At 42.8% G+C, this 20,639-nt stretch overlaps 1 protein-coding gene across 6 annotated transcripts in view; it reads right to left on the bottom strand.

Annotated features, from left to right (window-relative positions):
• Positions 1 to 20,639, bottom strand: part of LOC101162459 (receptor-type tyrosine-protein phosphatase U) — a 202,605-nt gene that overhangs the window by 147,579 nt on the left and 34,387 nt on the right. For all 6 annotated transcript variants that reach the window (XM_020707229.2, XM_020707225.2, XM_011481072.3 and 3 more), the window contains exon 2: positions 2,688 to 2,816. In XM_020707229.2, coding sequence (XP_020562888.1) covers positions 2,688 to 2,816 — 129 coding nt within the window. The remainder of the gene's footprint in view (positions 1 to 2,687; positions 2,817 to 20,639) is intronic.

Genomic DNA, 20,639 nt, shown 5'->3' with positions numbered 1-20,639 from the left:
CATGGCCAATTCCATGGCCAGACAGCAAATCAATCCATCTTTAAGGAAAATCTTTTGAAGGCCACGCCTCCACTGACCTTAGCAAAATACCCGTCAAAGTTCGGCATTCAGGGGGGGTAATGGTCGCTCCGAACTACATGATGCTAAAGACTGCAGGCGGAACTTGACGGTCCCACCAGACATAAAGTGAATCCAGAAAAACAGCTTCTAGTTCTAAGGGTAGAGGATGAAGATAACGACACAGAAACAGGAGAACACAAGGAGCTGTTTGTTTGTGCCACACATGAACAAAAGCAACTTTTCCATTCTTGCCTTACAGAAAAATATTGTTTTTTTCTGTTTTGGATTCTCATAATGGAATATTTCTGCTTCCTCAGGTTGGTGTTTCTCTGTCTGCTCTAAAGTTTCCCATAGGAGACTGTTACAGAGCTCATCACTGCATTTGAACGAGCCGGGGGAAGGAGGATTGGCCTTGCATGTGGATCTATACTGCAAGGCCTTCGCTGTGGAGCAGCATTAAACGACCGGCATTGTATCGGCTCCTGAGAAGTTTTCATTAAAGCTGCATAGTAGAACTGCAAGATTTTCATGCAAGATGGCAGAAAAAATACTTTTTCAGTGGGGCTTTTCCACTACACTCTGCTCCAAAAAAAGACTTAAAAGGTCAGAAACACTTGAAACCTGAAGAGTCCCAGTCTAGTTATTACTGTTGATTATCACTTTTTAATCCACACCCATCAGAATCGAGAGATCACCCGGATCGTGGTATAATTATATATATTTCACAAGGTGAATGCATTCTGTAAAGGGGATTGAAGATTGATTGACAATTCTCCACAGACAATCCGGATGCAGAACACAATACAAAGTAGAAAGAAAAGAAAAGTAAAATTGATCCAAAAAATCCAAAAACCAGTGAGATTGCAAAAGGTGAACCCCGTCATGGCACAGGACTACTGTAAATAAGATATTTTGTTAGCTAATCTCAATGAAGTGATGGCGCTTTTGTCTGAAAGTCTGTCAGAACAAACAAGTTCAAGCCCCTTTTCCTGTCTGTGTGGGGTTGTGTGGCTCTCAGTCACACTGCTGGTGCTTAATGCATGAAGCCCAATGGGTCTTAGCAGAAGTTGGTCTAGTAATACGATCTCACACAGATATTGTGAGTATGACGTCAAGTCGCGGCTGGGACTAACATCCGAGCCATCTGAGCTCATCCTTCTCAATAGTGGCAGGAAAAAGATAAAAAGCAGCCTCTGAGGCTCTGCCGGTCCCTAAAGAAAACCAGGAAGCGTAATCAGCAATGACCCATGCTAGACTCCACCAATCCCACCGCGTTCCTCAGCAGTGCTGCTGGGTCTCTGGAGACCCCGGCCTGGAACAGCAGAATGAGTTCTTGATAGCTATGAGTGAATGATGAAACCTCCTTCCACAAGCGCCATCATTTCAGCAAGCTGGCGGCGGCGGCCGCGTGGAGAAAAACGGCCGCCTTAAACAAACAGGATGTAAAATGTCAGTGTGGATTGGATGCCGTCCACTCATGTTGATGCATGACAAAGTTAAACATGGAGGGAGAGGGGGGCAGAGTAAGGAAAATGGGCTGTCAAGGCAGGCGGTGATTGGAAAAAGAGTTGATACGACTGTTTGGCGTAAATCTCTGTGCACGCATTAATATCCAGCAGCCTGGAGTGATGCCGCTCTGTAGAGGAAGGAAGCTGTGACTCCACGAGTCGCTCTTTCAAATCGCTGAAATACTGATCAAAAAAATCTTCTCAGCTCCAGGTGGGGTCTGACTCAGAGGAAACTCACATACAACTACCTGGTACAACTTCCAACAGTGTTGTTGCAGCCGTTTCGTTGCACATATGCAGTCTCAGTCTCACATGAGGAGTGCTGGTGTACTGCTGGACAGGAGCATTCCGCTTTGACTTCTCTGGACGATCTGATCCTATCGTGCAAAATGCTGACACATCATAGTTGTTAATCTTAAAGGGGGGGGGGGGGGGGGGGGGGCATACCAGGCATTCCACTTGAGAGACGGGGGCAGGGGGGAGTGTTACACAGGCGCAGGATTGCATAGGAAACAAGGCAAAGGTCTCTGGAAGTTCCACCTTCCGCGTAATAATGTTAAGCATTTGGAAGGAGGAGACTTTCAGCCTTAGAAACACATGGTGGTCATGGTCAAACATGGTGGAGGGAGCATAATGTGAGGGGGCTATGCTGGTTTATGCAAACACAAGGGTCTTTATACTGCAGAGGATTGTGGAAAAAAGGAATAGGTTGGTATCTTTGAGCAAAACCACACAACAACCATATGTGGTTAGAGCTTCAAGTCAAAAAATACACTGAAAACAAAAATAAAAACAGCTTAAAAAAACGAGCAACAGCTCCATGTAACCCCATACTGCAATGAAAACGTGTTTCAGCATATTTCCACCTGTTGCTCGACAGCGAGCTGATCAGTCTGACCAACTGCTTTGTGTGTGTGTGTGTGTGTGTGTGTGTGTATGTGTATGTGTACATTCCCCCACACACACATGCATACACTAAAGCAAGTGTGTCCGGGCTGGACGACATGTCACAGCTGACTTTCCTTTCCTTTCCCTAGACGTGAATTTTGGAGCTAAAACCAAAATCTTCTTCTTCTTTTTTAACATTTTAAACTTTCAAAGAGGTACACTCAGGGTCACCTTGTAGCAGATCCGTGGTTGGGTGTGGCCAGTTGTAGGTTCTGATGAGCTGCCAGTCAAAGTCGTCCTCCTGACCCTGTCGGTATTCGCAAAGGCCCGGGTCCGAGTCCGAGTCAAAGCTGCAGCCGGCTGGAGACAGAAAAGGAAAGGAGCCAAATTAGAACCAAAAAACAAGCAGAATAGAGTTTTCTCGTTCTGCAAAGGAGATCAAGGTGATCAAAGCAGATTTTTTGAAGGTTTTTAGACAATACAGAGCTAACCTTCAGCTGCTATTTTTCCAAAAAGGACAAAAGATTCCAGTTAGCATGGATCATTTTAGGAAAATTCGGTTTAAAGTTCCTTGTTATTCATTATATTCAAGTGACCGTAGCAGGAAACAAAAGATAAAATTCTGCAGGATAGAGCTAAATATTTATGTTGAAATCAGGGAAAAAACACCAACTGATATATTGTTAAACACTAACACAACCTGATGAAAGTAAAACAAGACTATTACACATAATTATGTAAATATTCAATCAATAATCTACTAAACCTGTATTGTCCCTTTTGGGGTCACAGGGTTGCCGGAGCCTATCCTGGCCACTCGTGGGCGAAGGCAGGAGACATCCTGGACAGGTCACCAGTCTGTCGCAGGGTCACACATTTCACACACCCATTCACACTCACATTCACACCTAGGGACAATTTAGAGTAACCAATTAACCTATGAAGCATGTTTTTGGACGGTGGGAGGAAGCCGGAGTCTCCCGAGGGGACCCGCGCATGCATGGGGAGAACATGCAAACTCCACAGGGATAACCAGATGGTTCCCGGCTCGTACTTGAACGAGCCTTCTTGCTGTAAGGCTGTCCCTGTGCAGCCCTATTATGTACAGTACATAGGGCTGGATTTGGGCTATGTATATAATGACACAAAATGACTTTAAAATGTAAAAAGTGGGAAAAAATACACTAGAACACTACTAGAGCTTCATGCTGTCTGCACAAAGCAGAAAAACACACACCCTCTGGTGTAATTCCCTTAATACATGAAATATTTGTGGCTCAATGGTAAATTCCAGCTGCAGCTCTACAGCACAGTCCGTCCATTCCCTTAAAAACCTGCCACCATTTGGTGCAATTAGCCCTGTGGTGCAAAAATGACCCCAGAGCCACAGGTCACCAGGAAGCTGGAGATAATGGGCAGCAGAACAGCTAGGGTCTTCAGACCGATGAAGGACAACAACACCCCGGCACTCAGTCTGTGAAGGTGACCTGACCCTGTCTGCTGTCTAATGGTCACATTCACTGCTCGGCTATTTTAACATGGACTTCAGGCTTTTACAGCATAACCCCCCCCCCCCCCCCCCCCCCCCAAAAAAAAAAAAAAAAACTGTACAGATGGGCCAAAAACAAGCCGACTCATTTTGGTCTGGTCAGAATACTCAAAAGAAACACAGACAAATGAAGTAATGGGGTCCCTTCCACACCCACAAACCAGCAGTCTGTCTCTGTGAGAGGGGCTCTACCATGAGGCCCTCAGCTTCATAAAGTTGAGTCTCATAAAGCTCAACGTCCAAGATTTACAAACATGCCAAACGCTGGTTCTTGAATGCGCATTTGGCCCATGGTGTTCATACTGGAGACGCAGAGAGGCTTCTATCTTTTTTTTTTTCTACTGTTTACCAGCGCATGCCCGCCATCTACATTTGGAAGAGGCTTAGTGTGAAATGTTGAAGCGATGCAAATCCCGCAAATCTCACTCCAGGCTTTTTTTTCCCAAAAGATGAAAGACTTGGTGTCATATGATTCCAGCTGGGCACAAACCACAATTGTTCATTTTACCTACATGATCAATTTTCAAACTGTTGGCACTTCTGTGTATTAAAGGGGATTCCATCCATACGTTGTTACCAAATCCGAGTCTCTGATTGGTCAAAGTACAATTGGTTGGAACGCACGTGCAATGGACGTTTTGTAATTTGAGGCTAAAAACAGTCTTAAAATGTGCAAAGCTACACATGAATGTGAGATGCCTGAAACTCTTCTGATCTCTATCACCCAGTCTGAGTGAAGGAACATGCCTTTTCAGAAGAAAGGTATCATTCCAAACCATGATGGAATCATGTTTGTAACCTGAGCTTCTGTCTAAAGTCACTATCTGATGCTTGATGCTGATCTGTCCTCACATTGGTTCCTGTGGAGCATCCATCCAGTCCAGCCTTCAGATCCTTGGTAGTATGAGTGACTTGGTCACATCTACAAGTCGAGGCCTGGGTTATTTTTACTTAAAACACTGCAGTTCATTTAGAATTAAATTCTAAGCATAAATTTCTCCCTCTTAGGGGTCTCTACGGTCATGCTCCTGGTTATGTCCGAGCTCCTCCGACAGACTTCTTCGTCCTCTTAGATCATCAGGTCAGGTTATATTGGTTGTCCCCCACATACATTTTGGATGGAGCTTTCCAAGCAAATCCAGCAACCTGAAGACCTTTCTATTTCAGCAGGACTTTAGCTGAATGTGGATTTCACCATTTTCGTTTGTTCCATCGTTAAAGTCTCACTCCGATCATCTTTTCACCGATTATCTTGGTCTTTTGTAAAAGATTTTGTTTTTTTTTAAGCCAAAAAAACAAAACGTTGTTGTTCTCTAGGACATAGTTTGTGTAGAGCAGCAGTTGTTCATTAAAAATTCACCTCTGACATGTGGGTATGACTGTTGACATGGAGCAACACCACCATCACTCCTTCCCCTCCCTCAGAAGTTGAATTTTTATGCTTAATTCATACATGTACTCCACTATCAGAAAGATCCAACAAGAACATGCTAGCCCCCCCCCCCAAAAAAAACGTAATTCTTCTTAAGTATTTTTGGCTCCACTTGCTCATGACACTATTTACAATTTTAATATCAGTTAACTTAATAAAAGTTTATTTGCATCATTTCTAAAATGCAGCTCCATCCAGGAGATGCGGCTGTACTTCAAGTTCTGCTGACATGAGACGGAACATGTCGCAATTTTTGATCTCATGGTTTCGTAGTTAACTGGGTTTTAGAGTAGACACTTTTCCCAAAAAAATAGATTAGCTTCTTCCTCCTGAGATTACTGCGGATTGAGACAAATCCATGTGGGAGAACAGAAACATGGAAGAAGATGCCACACACAGGAAGTGCCGTCGGATGTTGGGTCTGACAGCACCGTGCCAGGTTCTGCCGGATATCATCCCGTCTGGCTTCCTGCTGCACATCGTCTGGTGAAGAATCTCCATCTGCTTTGTCAAATAATGCACAGCCGGAGGGCCGTGTGTCCCGGGAAATTGGTAAGACTGATCACTTTGGCTCCTCCCACATCCCAGATGAGTATCGCTGCCCCCCCACATCAGCACCACCTCCACTGCCTGCAGCCGAGCCGAGTGTTTCCGGATGTGTAAGCAGATCAGAGTTTTAATTGCCTCCTGCGTGAGGAGCCGCTTGTTGTGTAGGAGAGGGCCAAGTGGCGGAAGGGGTGGGGGACGGCATGGGGGGGGGCATGAGAAGCCTTCACTGGAGAGCCCTCAGGCTCCAAAAGGAAATGTCACCCTCAGCCGAGTTTTCGATTTCCATCATTAGCACTTTTTCTTTGAAGCCTCCGTCGCTCTTAGCGAGCAACTTCCCCTCTAAACGGGCCGTCTGACCGGAGGAGGGCTGTGATTGGACGGTACCGAAGACACAAGGGTCCTCCAAAACAAAAAGATCTGCTCCTTTAAAGCTCCTCAGGTTCCAACATCTCTTCACTTCAAATTCTAAACCGTTTCTTTTTTTTCTTTTTTTAATTCCGGGGGCGGGGGCTCTTTATCGCTTTTCTTCTTATAAGCAGATATTAAATTATCTGGTTACCCCTGAGCCAAAGCCAGAGGCTCATAGTCAGATCTGGCTAATGCTGCGGCGCTAAAGCAGCAGATCCCATATTAGCAGATGCTTCTTTTCCTGCTAATTTCATATGTGACTGTTGATCAGAGAACTAATCCCAGTGCGGTACGGGGAGGATTTAAGGAGAAAAAAGAAAGGGAAAAAAATTGCTGCAGAGGCTTAAAGAGGCAGAGAGGATCTCATTAATGCAGACTCAGTGTTGTTTAAGAGGCTCCCTGCTTCTAGTTTTTTTAAAGGAACGAGTTTGGTTAGTATTTGATTTCTAAAAACGGCTTCGTAAATATTATGGGCAGGTAGACAGAGAAACTTACAGTCCACAGAAATCCCCAACCTTTTTAGATCACTTTTCGGTTTAACGTCAGGCGGTATGTTCACAGACCAGCTGGATCCATTGACTATATATAAGAATTGGACCCTCTGGACCCACACACTTCTATTGAGAAATAAACAGCTGTTACTCAGTTTTTATATTTGTCAGAATTACCTTTTTATCGCAAATTATTCAAGTTAAAAACAGGCCAATCACATACAACGTTTGAAAAGTTTTATTGACAGATTCTCCTGAGCCTGATTTCAGCGGTAGGGGTGTGGCCTTCCAACAAACTTACTCCGCATTGGCGAGAGTGGTTGCCATAGAAGTGACAGATTCAGACAACCACTACCCCCATTTTTTTTCTTAGCCTGCAGTTTAGTCTCTGTAAAATATTTACAGCTGATTTAAACTTTATTTGTACTCTAAAAGTCATGTAGGAATCATTAAAGTGTGATTTTCCCTTCACCCATAACTGTCAAATCAGACGCCAACTTCAGCCTCATTCAATTTTAGCGTGTGACAAATAAGTATAAAACAAAATGGGAACAAAAGCTTGTATTTTTTTTAAATATTTTGTTAAGCATGAATCCAGAATTTTAACAACTTTATAAGCATTATTATCATTATGGTGTGCAGAAACAATGGTTGCAATAAATTCATATTTGGAATAAGGACTCCTAGTTTTTGTCTGATAAACGCAGCTTTCTTTTGTTTTGAAGTCAAAAGCTCTTCATCTGTCTCCTCACTGACTCTTTTCTGCAAAAAGAAACTTTCCAAAAACGTTTGTTTCTGTTGACTTTTGCAAGCTTGGTGGTTTCAATTTAGCGGTCACCAGGGACGCTTTTAGAAAGTAGCGGATGGATTTTAAACCTGTGACCGAGCAAGTTGACGGGTCGGATGTGGCGGAGAGAATCCAGCAGTTTTTTTTTATTAAACTTTGTTAAGAATCTGATTGTAAACGAAACAGAAAACATAGGTGATGTTTGTTTTTGTTTTTTAATTCAGGTACCAATTGTCCGAGAGTTAGAGACCACTGAAGTAGAGTACTCTTTTCTATAAATAGAGCCCACATCATTAACCTGCCACCCCCATGCTCGACCATAAAGATAAAGGTATGGAGGGAACAACAAAAAGCGAGCAGATCGGAGAGAAACAGGCTGTTTCATTGCTGGAAGCTTTGGTAGTTAACTCCTACTGAATGCTGTGGAGAACAGCCCCACTGCCCCTTTCCCACCTCTTCTTTAAGAGTTTTTCTGTTCTATTTGCTATATTTGCTCTGGTTTGTGGACCCCCCCCCCCCCCCCCTTCCCTGTGAGTTTCCAGATGAGGAGTGAAGAGGGTCAGCAGCGTCTGCCAGGGTCAGAGTCAAGAAGTAATCAGGAGAGCATAAGTCTGCTGTGAGGCAGCCAGGAGAGGCCCCCTGGGGGAGATTAATGGGGGAGAAGGTGTAGCCTGAAGTTGCTGGCGACAGGCCCCACGCACAACTGTCCAACTCACCCCCACGACCGCAAGGCGGCCGCAGCCCAGAGCCCGCGGCATCATATCTAGATTTTGACAGAGCGGGTGGAAGCACGAGTCGCTTGCACAGCTTTTATCATGGAGAGGCAGAAACAAATTAAAGGGGCCAGAGACCGTGTGGGCTTGTTGAAGAGTTCTTAAACGTAAAGAACAAGTGGGGCAGGGATAAATCACACATAGTGCTAAGCGAGCACAACAGGAGGGCAGAAGAAGAAAGAAGAAGAAGAGGTTTTTTTATTCATTTTACTAAGATGGAGAGGCGCGATGAGGGGAGGGGGGGGGGGTCGCACTGCTGTCAGCGCCCAGCAATCTCTGATCTGTTATTAGTTGGACATTTATGTTAACATGGGTTCGATTATATTACCTTGAAAAAAAAGAAAAGCTAATATATAGAAGCGTGAAGAGGAACTTCATTACCCAAACAGAAAACGACTCAACCCAAGTTACACACTCTTTTTTTTTTGCTTCTTCATAAATCAGCCAATCAGCAACAGCAATAACATAAACAAAAAATGATTTGCCAGCCTTAACAAATCAAGGCTTCATCTGGTTTCAATTGGGATTTCATTTTTTAGTTTATTTAAGAGTGTTTTGATTTTTCTGTCAGGCATGTTTATTTCTTTGCTGAGAACCCGTCTCACTCCTGTGTTTAACCTGCCGGACTTCACCACAAACCGCCTTCTGCTCCGATAAAGCAGGCCTTCCTTTTAAGCTCATTTCCTACTGGCATGAAGCAAATTCCTCCAGCGAAAGCAACTAATGTTGTGTGAGGAGCTCGAGCCGCGCCGCTTTAATCTCTCAGCACTCCCAGATACAGCTAACCCTGTTGGGAGCAAGGATCCTGGATGTTCTGCCGCCTCTCTTGTTTGGTTTGAGATAAAGCTCTGCCGCTGCGTGATTTGCATTAAAGTGCGAGGAGGCAATGCATCAGAGCTGACAAGTTTACTTTCGCATGGAGCCTAAGGAGGAGGAGGAGGGGAGGCACGAGGAGGGACACGGCCCAGCGGCTCATCAATACACAGGAAGGTCTCCAACAGCACTTCGTCACGGACCATTAAAACCAGATCCTGCATTTTCAGGAGTCTTTCTGATGGGAAGGGGGGCGGGGGTCAGGAGAGTGATGAAGCCAGAACACAGTAGACTGTCTTACCAGCAACCCAGGTAAGTTGGGTGGCTGACCAAACCAAATCTACCGAATTTACACATTGGTAACTTTTTATAAGAAAATATTTGCAAATATTTAGTAGAAATGCATTTTTGTTTTCAGATTTACACTTTTATTGTTAAAATGGGAAGCAGATTAGGCCAAACGTTAGCATTAGCAGACCCTTCATAATGGAGGCAATTGCCATACAGATGAAGCTAATCTAAACACATGTTTTTTTTTGATTGGTTAATTTTTTTTAGGCGATTTCAGCAAAAAAAGAGAAAAAAATAATATAAAAAGAGAAAAAAAGATGTATCCAATTTATTTCAGATATTGGTTCATTCATTGATATTAAAATAAATAAAAAAAAGTATACTATCCTCATGACATATTTACTACATTTGTAATTTGACATACATATATCACACTTACTTTAAATATGATTTGATTTTTATTTTTATTTCTTTTGTTTAATTGCCATAATTCGATTCTAAACATTTAGACAGATTAATCAAGTAATTGCAAAAAAATGTATTTAAAAGTTATTGATAGTATCAATCATGACATGTAATTTGTTAAGTTTTTGTTCACAGCAATGTTACATTAAGAGGCAAAAATATTAACACGAGTTTTCAGGGAAAAAATGACCTTACTTACCCAATGCCTCAAATTTGAGCCATATATTTTTACATAGTGCAACTGATTTATTAAGAAGTAATTATCAACTAATTTTACTGCCTTTTACTACCATAGTCATTAAAAATGAATAAGTATAGATGAGTTATTCCTACCATACAGGTTTGACAATTAGGAAAAGTATTTTAGAGATTTCATTGTAGCAGACAATTTAAAATGAGCAGGAAAAGCTCTTCTACTGCCCCAAGTGGACAGATGATGAACTGCAGGGCGGAGAACATTGAAACAGGTTCTAGACAATGGGTTTAAGTTTGAAAGTTTTGATCATGCTAATGAGAAAGGTATGAAAAATGATATGATGCATATCAAGTTAAAAAAATGGAATGCCTATTGATTATTATCATTAAAAATAATTAATTTTTAAGATCTATCCTGCAGAAACAGCTGCTCTCGCTTTTCTGCGCTCCACTTTCCCCTATGCTTTTGTGCGTATCTCCTATAGCAAACATGCTAGCAGCTGCACTGATGAGACTCATCTTCCCAAAAGTTCATTACAGACAAATGATATCTCTGAGTAGATCTGGAGGTTGGACAGTTTCAGTGAGGGGGCTTTACAGCTGCAAAACCCGTTTCTGGAGAGATGTTCGGCTCATCACCACTCTGACACCTTTGCTATTCTTTCCGTTGACTAACACTAGCTGAAGGAAAAAAAGCAGATTATATAAACATTCATGTTTTCTGTTTAAATTACATTCTCTCAGTCCGGAAATTTGCAGGCCATGCTTTAAATGCAGAAAGATAATAGCGAATAACGTCGCTGATAAATGGGAAATATTCTTGTTGTGACTGAAGGCTCAAAAGAAGAAATGCATATTTCTAGTTGAAAATGCAATTTAAAGAACTTTGACTAGCAGGATAAAACAAAAGATGATAAATGTTTAGACAAAATGACTATGAAACAAAAAAAAAGAAAAATCTAACTTCTTCTTTCCATGTTTTCTATCCGTACATTTTATTTTTAAGTTATTGTTTCACGTTTTTGTTGTGAATGGCAGCAATAAAACTGAGGGGAAAAATGCATTTATTTAAAAAAATGTTCAAATATTCCAAGCTAAGCTTTAACAGAACTCAAACCTGTGATTCTCAGATCATAGGAGCATGCAGAGATCAATCTAAGTATATTTATTGAAGCAGAAATCCATCATAGTTTTACTGGTGGAGGATTTTTAAGTAGCTTTTGACTGATGGACTGCACTCACCAACTTTAACAAAATAATAAATCTAACTTTAAGATCCTCTGTAAAGATACAGCACATTGTCTGTCAGTCTGTCTCTGTGTGTATGTATGTACACAGATCATTTTAATTCCCGCTTGGTGTTGGCTGCAGACAGAAAGATTGGCACTGCAGGGCACACTCTGTTGTGTGAAATTGTTTCATTACTAGTGCACAATGGCTCTATTCCCCCGATTGCGGCAGAATAGATCCCAGTGGTGCCCAGTTTTTCCGGTGCCGAGTCTGGCAACTTCCGATGCTCCCCTCCCCAGTGATAAAGGTGGAAGATTCTTTGCTGACCTTTGGGAACGAGCACAGATTAGCTCTTCATGCACTGCTTGCACTGCTGGCTCTGCTGCTCATTCAGGCTGTTTGAAACTGGAAATGACTTGTGCAGTCTGCACACTTAGAACGATGCAGAATACATGCATGGTTTATGTTACTGTACGATGGGCGTTGATTTGGTTGCCCTGAGGTAGAAGTCCTATAAAATGTAGGTGTTCAGAGAGGAGATCCAGTTAAGATCACAGATACAGGTGTCAGAAATGAGCTTCCATCAAGGACAAGGGGTTCAGACATCCAGGACATCCAGATGATTAGAGTCAAATGAAAACATTTGAAGGCTTATAAAAAGTAAAAACGAGAATAGTATATACCAATTTAATGACGTCCCTTAAGATGACCTTACAACCCTCAATGAAACTGCAACACACACCTTCACTCCCTTTAAGATGTGGCCACTCTTCTCTATGACCCTCTACGGGCTGGACAACCCACAGCGCCCATACGGGTGCATCTGACTAAGGCTTAAAAAATTCAACAAGGTGACTAGTAAAAATATTAAAAGACACAATTGTCAGCATACACACTGAAATGTTTGTATTTTTATTGATAGAGTTTGATTTGGTTCAAGGGATGAATCAATGCAACTTGGCTCCAGAGTTCTGATCAGCCCTGATCGGCCCTTGCTCCACATAATCTGCGTTATTTTTTTCTTTAAGACTCACAAACTAACTTTCAAACCAAACATCTGAACGGCGTTATTTTATTTTTCATTTCATTTTTTCCATTTTCTCCTGTCGCTATTCTCAGACGTCAATTACAGAGCTCCTCCAATCTGTGGCGGGCGGCAGCCTCAAACCCATCAGACCTGCTCAGCTTGTTAATGCAATTGTTGGAGTTGTCATCAGGAGACGGGCGCCTGAATGCAATCTTATGAATAAAAACAGGCCTTGTCCGATGAGGCTCCAATCACGCTAATTAAGGAGACAGGAGCTTTTCTCTGCATCACCAGCGCTGCGGCATGGACCATCTTCCCCTCACTGATGCTTTTTTTCATATGTAGGCAATGTGGTGGATAAAAATAAGCAAAGATGCCAGAAGAGACCCATTTTCCCTTCAAATGAAGGGCTACTTAAAGCAGCTGTCAGCTCCAGTTTGTCCTCCACAGCGGAGGAACCGGCTGCATTTTGGTGCGTAATCTTTAGGAATGCCTCGTTTCCAGATGAACATAGTATCTGGTTCACGGCAAACCTAAAAATAGCTTTCATCCATCTTCTCGTTGTCATTGCATTTATGGAAAATTCTAGAACAACACAAGATGCATGACTGCATGATGCCACAATCGAATCGTTGAAATGAATTCCTCTCAGCAGATGGGTCTCATTCATGTGAAACTAACCGTCATGGTGGGGGGGGGGGCATGGCATGTCCTCAGGTTGTATGCAATAGCCGCAGACACAGCAGGCCACATTCACAGGGAGGACATGGATAGAAGTGATGGAATGCAGATGATCCGTCCTCAGAGATGCTTTGCTTTCCAGGGTTCATCGGCAGCTGCGGGGGCCGTGACCTCCATCATGGAGAAAGGGCCGTAAATGAACATACGCCCATCCCAGCGGGCAGCTCACTCAACAAATGTGCGTCTGACTGATCTGAGGCTCTGAAGCAAAGAAAAGGACCAGATATGAACCAGAGGGGGAGAGGATGACAGTGATGGAGGGGCCGAAAAGTCAAACACTTTTGACTTTTTGAGCCACTTCAGCTTCCATACCACTGATGACTTTTAAATTATCAGTTAAAGCCTTAGTCTCAAATGCCCTAAATAGGCAAATCTGTACGGATCACAGAGGTGGCCCGCGCAAAATCAAAATATCAAGGTTGCAGGCCACTCGGTGAGCCTGTAGAGCCAAACTATTCATGCACATTGTTTTTCTACTGGAATCCTGCGAGCCACAGATTATACTGAACACTTGTACAACATGCAGAAGGTGAGACACAGGCACATCGTAGAGATTTTTCTTTTTTTTAATCCCCCAAAATCCTGAAGACCATGCAAGGAGCCTGTAAGTGCTATTCATGTGATGCACTTCTTGGTAGCAGCCCGACTATTACAAATTAGGAAATTAGACAATCAAAGCGTAGAGACAAACCTGTGCTCCCCTTGAGATGCTGCCACTCCTATCTACGATCGTCTACGGGTCTGGCCAACCCAAATTCCTACATACACCCATACAGGGGTGCATGTGACTAAGAGGATTTTGTCGTATCAGGAGAGGAATGCCAATCATCCAACGAACCAATCTACAGCCTGACAGCTGAACGAAAAGTAAGAAGCACTGAAAAGAAAACCCCAAACCATAATGCGGTACATCTGAATTCTCCTCAATATTTATGACAAATACTTTGAACTTCTGAAATAGAACTTTGACTATTGTAATAGTCAAACATGGTGGTAATGTTGTGGTATGGGCCTGACTGGCACGTTCAGGACCTGAATGACTTTCCATAGTGATGGAAAAGTTCAAAAAGAAGGACAAATACTTAAACCCATTGGTAAGTTCACGTCTGAATGGATCCAAACTGATCAGTGAAGGTTTCAAAATTTGAAGTCTTTATTGGGAGTGGACCACTGAACGCCTGGTGTTGAGGGTGGTGTGTACGTAGCTTCAGATATTCAAAAGGTAGGCGTCGTCACCTGACAGCATCACTGTTAACCTGAATGTATGCGTCACAGAAGCTGTGGAAGAGGGAAATGTGTGTGGGGCAGCAAAAATAAAAACTGATGGTGGAGAAGCTTTGAGAAGATTTTTAATACTGAAAGTTGAAAGTCCAATACACAGTTTAATGTCTGACTTTGATAGGGGCTAAATGTTGGGAGATGTGGGTCACTTTTGTACTGGACTGTCCTGGATTATGAAAGTGAGTGTTTCAGGGGATGTGGGGATGTGTTCATGAGGCGTGATGTTGACCATGAGAGCCAAAAAATGCCAGCTCAAAGTTTAGGGACATTGAAAGGACATTTAAAGGAAAGCTCAGTTGCCGTGAAACTCGATAAAACTGACCGGCCTCTGCATGAATTATTCCTGAAGCTCTGAAGGCAAATGAGTGGGGAGCTGGCGCTGAGGTTCAAGCACCTCTCCTACAATCAGTGCACTGAAGCTGCCGTGCAAAAGTGCAGTAAAAAAAAGCCCAACAGCAGCTGCCGCTGTCACAACAACAACAACAACCCAACAAGGAAGCGGGGCAAGCTCATTTGCAAAAAAAAAACAAGGAGATAAACTGGTGCGGCGAGATGCTGAGAGCTATTCAGCGCTCCTCTGAGGTCTTCTCACCGGCTTCCACTTAATTACAACTCACCCCCCCCCCCCCCCCCCCGCCACTGCGGAGAGGCACTTTGATTGGGGGGAGCGCCCCCCTGGAACACTTGATCCTCTCTTTCCGGTGGCATCGTTTACTCCCGTTTCCGAACAGTTCTTTCTTTCTGCTTTGTTACAGTCACCTCGCCTCAGCGGAGCAGCTGGAGAGCTCAGGAAAGTTCTGCTGCTCGCTGGAGTGAATCAGACGCTTTCCAGGAGCAGCTAATGAGCGCTAGAAAGCTCTTGTCCACTGAAGTGATGAGAAACACTACATCTGCACTACATCTTCATAGTCATACTGAAATGTATTCATTTTATCCACAGAGGTTTAGAAATGAGGCAGAAACTGAGTCAGTTGTGTTCCAGATTAAAATTTGTAAAAAAAAAAATAAAAAAGTCAGGGAGGGGAAAATCTTTTATAAACTGACATTAAGCTGAAAAGAGTTGTTGCTGAGCTGCACAATTTCAGTTCTGCATAGTGGAGCCCCAACATTTGTTCAGGAGAGAGAAGCTGCATATCTGGAGGTGGAAGATCAGGTAGGACGGTGATGATGAGACCAGTGTCAAAAGGGGCCATCGCAGAGAGGGGAGCAATGGTGCTGCATGCAATTAAAATGAGAGGTGCAGCAGCTTTTTGGATCATCTGATGCTGGTGGTCCTGTTAGAAGATGACAGCAATTCTAAATTGACAAAGACTTTTGGATAAAAGGTGAAACGTCTTCAACTTTAAAATCGAAGTCCAGATGACAGATAAACCTACTACTATGAGTTGAATTGAAAGGTACGCCACCCATACATCACTGAGTCCTTGATTGGTCAAAGTTTGACTTGGTTTAACTTTCAACATCCGTTCAATGGTCACATGTTTCACAAGCCTAAAATGTGCATAGCTACTTATGAATGTATGAGTTCTGAACATCCAAAACGCACATATACCCGCATTTACATAGACTTCTCATTGGACGTGGTCGCTTGAAGGCATGTTGCTAAGGGTCACATCGCTTTAGAGACTGAAGCGGTTCTTTCTCTCATCAACACAGGATTTTGCACTTTTCATTCACAGGCGTGCCAACCATTTGAAAAATTGATCATGAAGGAAAAATTAATTATAACGGAATTATATGATACAAAGGAATAGAGATGTGAAAGGAAAAGCCTGGAGAAAGATTCAGATTTCTACCGTTTTTTTTAGTTCGCATCAAGACTTTTTCAACTGTAGGTGGCGAACATGTGCTAATATCAGGTAGAGCGTGAACTCTATATGCTAAACAAGTGCCACATGCCCGGTGTGAACGTTGCATTACAGAAGGCTCAGAAAAAGACGCATAAACAAAGATGCAGACGAGCATAAATCTTGATCATTTCCTGAAATCAAATAATTTCCTGATGTTTTTGTCTTTTAGTCCAAAAAAATGAAAAGATTTGAGGTCCCTTGGATCACAGCTGCGGCTTTTAACTAGCAGAAGAGTGCCACCTGACAATGTTCATTTTTAAGTTCTAAAAATTCTCAGCATAAAGACTTTTACTGTGTGTTTTTGTAGATGTAGGTTGTTTGGCTCTTTTCTTTCGAAGCAGACGACATAATAACTCTGATTGAGGATTCAGAACAGCATCTATGGCACAAACACTGAGCGCTAAGGTAACAACGAAGGAGTCGAGAATTTCACAGGGACGAGACTGTCTTATGAAGGGTTTTCTTCAGCGAGGAGAAAAGTTGAAGGGAAATATTGTTTTCACGCTTTCATTAGAACAAAAAAGGAGGAAAAAGAAAGCCATTAGTGAGACACCACAGCTTTGCCTGAGCAGACACAATGAATTCTCCTCAGTGTGCTGGGAGTCAGATAGAAACATTGGTATTTGCATCACGTTCAGAGGAAAATAAAAATGTGTGAATGTTGATCCCTCTAGTGCTGTTACACAAAAAGCACATGACCTCGCCGTGAGTTATTTTTGAATCTCATGGAGTACAAATCCAAAAAACAACGTAATAATAGTTTAAACATTTCTGGGTCCTGACAGATGACAGCCTCTGAGCCGGCAGCAGCTGCAAGAAGGTGTGAAAACCAAGGAGAGCGTCCCCGTTAAGAGTAATCACATTCCAGGGGCCATAGCTGACTGGATCTCCGCTATCAAAAAGCTCCTTCATGGAGCCTTTTTTTTTGGGAGGATTCTGGTGTCCATCTCGTCTGATGGAAGTAGCGGTTTCTTGCCCGTGTTGCAGATGCCGTAAAGGTTTACTGCAGCCCTTCTGAGTGCGTGCTTTACTGCAGGAGCTTATGAAAGACCAGGAAGGAAGGTTTATGATGTAGTAATATCATTATGACTCGCACACTGCTCTACTGATAACGTTTTAAAGATTTTAAAACCAAAAGCCCCATCAAATTTAACAATCGCTCTCAAGCAGCTGCCTGTGTTTTTCCATCCTGGGCCTTTAGCTACACATAACCATCATCACCAGATGTTGCTCCTTGTCTGACACACAAACGTGTTCCTCCACCAATAAACTTCTCCCTCATGCTACGTACATGCGATGCACATTCAAGATCACGCTAAACGGCATTCATTAACAAGCTTTTAGTTTAGGATGTTCACACTTCTAGGGATGGGCCTCAAGGGCTGCATTACTGTATCTTTTCCAACATACCCTGCTCTGGCATGTTCTAGTTGGCTGGACACACATGAACCAGGTAATTAGTCATGAGTAAGGCTTGGATATCTGGAAATCATGCAACAACATGGCCTGGAGTTGCCCATTCCTGTACTAGACTGTCGCTCCCCGATACCAGCGCATGTCCACCGCCAACAGTTGGAAGACGCTTGATTGGTCAAACTCCAACAGGTTTAGCTTTAAACCTGTATTCAATTGCCACAGGTTTTGTACGTAAAGCCCAAACGGACCTAAAATCCTCTACACGTCATGCCTGGATTCATGAGATCATTCAGAAACTCTCCCAGTACATCTACTGCCGGAGCTGCGTCTGAATGACGGCCTCTTTCCTGCGATACCGTCTTTCTGCGACCCAGTTGACAAATTAGTCTGAGAAGGAATAAAATAAAAATAGAGGATCTTTTTTCTTAACTCGAGAGAAATTAGAAATTATCATAAAGAACGGGAACGGTCGGCTTCTCCCTAGGTTGTTTTTTTCACCCACTGATCACGCCATTGAACGTGTCATGTGCTCAGATTGGTTGACGCAACAAGTCTCCTTCACCAAAGTTCAGATTTTTGAACGCTGGAAACATCCAACGCTCAAATCACACTGCAGGAGCTCATATCACACTTGAGAAGTGAAACCCAAAATGCTTCATTTTGGCAAAGTACCAGTAATGGCCACTAGGTCTGTGCTCTGAAACCTTTTCTTTCTTCTTCTTCCTCTTTCGGCTTCTCCCATCAGGGGTCGCCACAGCGAACAAGTCGCATGGTAAACTTGGCAATGTTTTACACCGGATGCCCTTCCTGACGCAACCTTCTCAAACCGGGCTTGGGACCAGCACAGATGTAGAGAAGGGAACAGGGAGCAACCCGGAGTCGAACCCTGGTTTCACGGTTGGAAGGCACCAGCACGAGCTAAACCGGCTCCCCGAAACCTTTTCTTTAAGAAGTAATATATAATGAGTCATACACAGGGTGGCCGTGGTGCAGAGGTACAGTGGTAGACCTCTGATTGGAGAATTGGAGGTTCAGTTCTGGCCTTGCCCACCCACATATCGAAGTATCCACTGAACGCCACATTGCTCCTTATGGTTGGAGGTTGGCACCAGTCTTCGATGGTGGAGCCGCCATCAGTAAACCATTATATAAGTCTACGCCATTTACTTTATGCTAAAAATTTAATAATTTTTTCTGAATTCAGAACCTAACTGAGTTTAATGAAAATTGTTAAGACCCATACTTTTAAAAATGTGTCTGATTTTAGCCGTTTAGCCTTGATGCTTTCTGTGACTTTCAAAATAAGGTGTCCATCTCACACGGCTTTTTCTGCTCTCTGAAGCCAAAAATCAGCAGGACCACCCCTCCCTAAAAAAAGTCACGATGATGACCTTTAGCTTTCTGCAGCACATTTGTGGACTAAAGACAAGAAAACAGGAGCCAAGAGCCCCAAGCAGTTGAAGATGAGTACAGAGAAACAAGAGACTTTCAGTCTGTTTGACCACCCCCGCACCCACTACTCGATCTATCTGGGGTGGTCCTGATCACCGCACAGACGTGTCCTCCTGATCCACACTTTCTCTTGAGGGAAGTTCATTTTCTCTGTCTTCTTCTTTTTCTTGTTTTGGGGAGAAGTGCACATGGGTGTCTGGATTATCTTGTTGCGCTGATAAAAGAACATTTCCTCAAAGTGTCCCTGGAGACTAAAGCAGCCCCTCCACCCTTGTCCCATTGAAAGTGTTGCCACTTTCTCTCTAGATACTATTCAAAAGCAAAAGGACAGAAAAGGGAGTTTTTGTGAAGCTGGATCCAAGCGTGCAAGCAGAACAAGGTCGTGTTTACCTAATCAGCCTGAGCTCCCGTTTCTCAGATCTGATGCTGTGAAAGACAATAACCGTTCGTAGTTTCATTTTATTCAAAAAAGGCAATATACAAAACACAGAGGGGGACAGCATGAGCCTCCGGTTCTTCCTAACATGTGAGCCACGCAGATTATTTCGGCACAATGTGTCTTCAGCAACATTATATTTCTAAAACAATCATTAGGCGTTTCTCTTTTTTTGACCTCAGTGCTTTCTGAAAGTACAGAGAAAAAGAGACACAAAGGAAATAATGTGCGAAAACAGAAAGACAATAAACCTAATCTCAATTCTATTGCCTGTTATAAAGGTACATCCAGGCATCTTGCTTTCAAAAAGTTAGAACAGTAACTGCAAAAACAAGAAGAGGACACAATTACACCTCTGGATACTGAAGCTGTCAATAATGATTCAGATCTGCATTTCTCCAAAGGATGTTGACATCTCTGGGTACAGCTTGGCGCCCCAGTTTGCAGTTTGCCTCATTATCTGATTCTGTCTTTAACATGAGTTTTTAACATTTTCTTGTGATATTTTGCTGATGATGGAGGACATATGTTAAGAAAATGAAGCTTGAAATTCTTTTTCTGAGTATTATTTTATTCAGACTGTTGTCAGTCAGGAAAAGAAAAAATACTGTTTGAAAAAGATTATATTTGAGACGTAAACACAAGCTCCCTGCTCCGAAGGGGGAGTTGCTTCAAGCCAATGGTCCCACCCATAACTCGGAGGCAAATTTTCTAATGAAGTACTGCAGCTCTGCAGAAACTATGTCCTAGAAAACGACACAGGTTTTTGGATTTCGGCTAATAAATGGCATAATCATAATTAAAAGACTACTGGGAACGCTTTTACAGTAGATCGAAAGATGATTCAAGCGATTGTTTAGCATTTGTCACAACTATCAGGAAAAAGAGAAAGACCACTTTGGCCCAAGCAAAAGAACACTGGCTTTAAAAATGATCGGTTGCAAATAAACTCTGGTGTTGTTCAATTCAGTGTGAATGCACAGACTAAAGAGAAGAA

This window comes from Oryzias latipes, chromosome 11 (genome assembly GCF_002234675.1).
Source record: "Oryzias latipes chromosome 11, ASM223467v1".
NCBI lineage: Eukaryota > Metazoa > Chordata > Actinopteri > Beloniformes > Adrianichthyidae > Oryzias > Oryzias latipes.
This window is presented reverse-complemented; position numbering and strand designations above follow the sequence as displayed.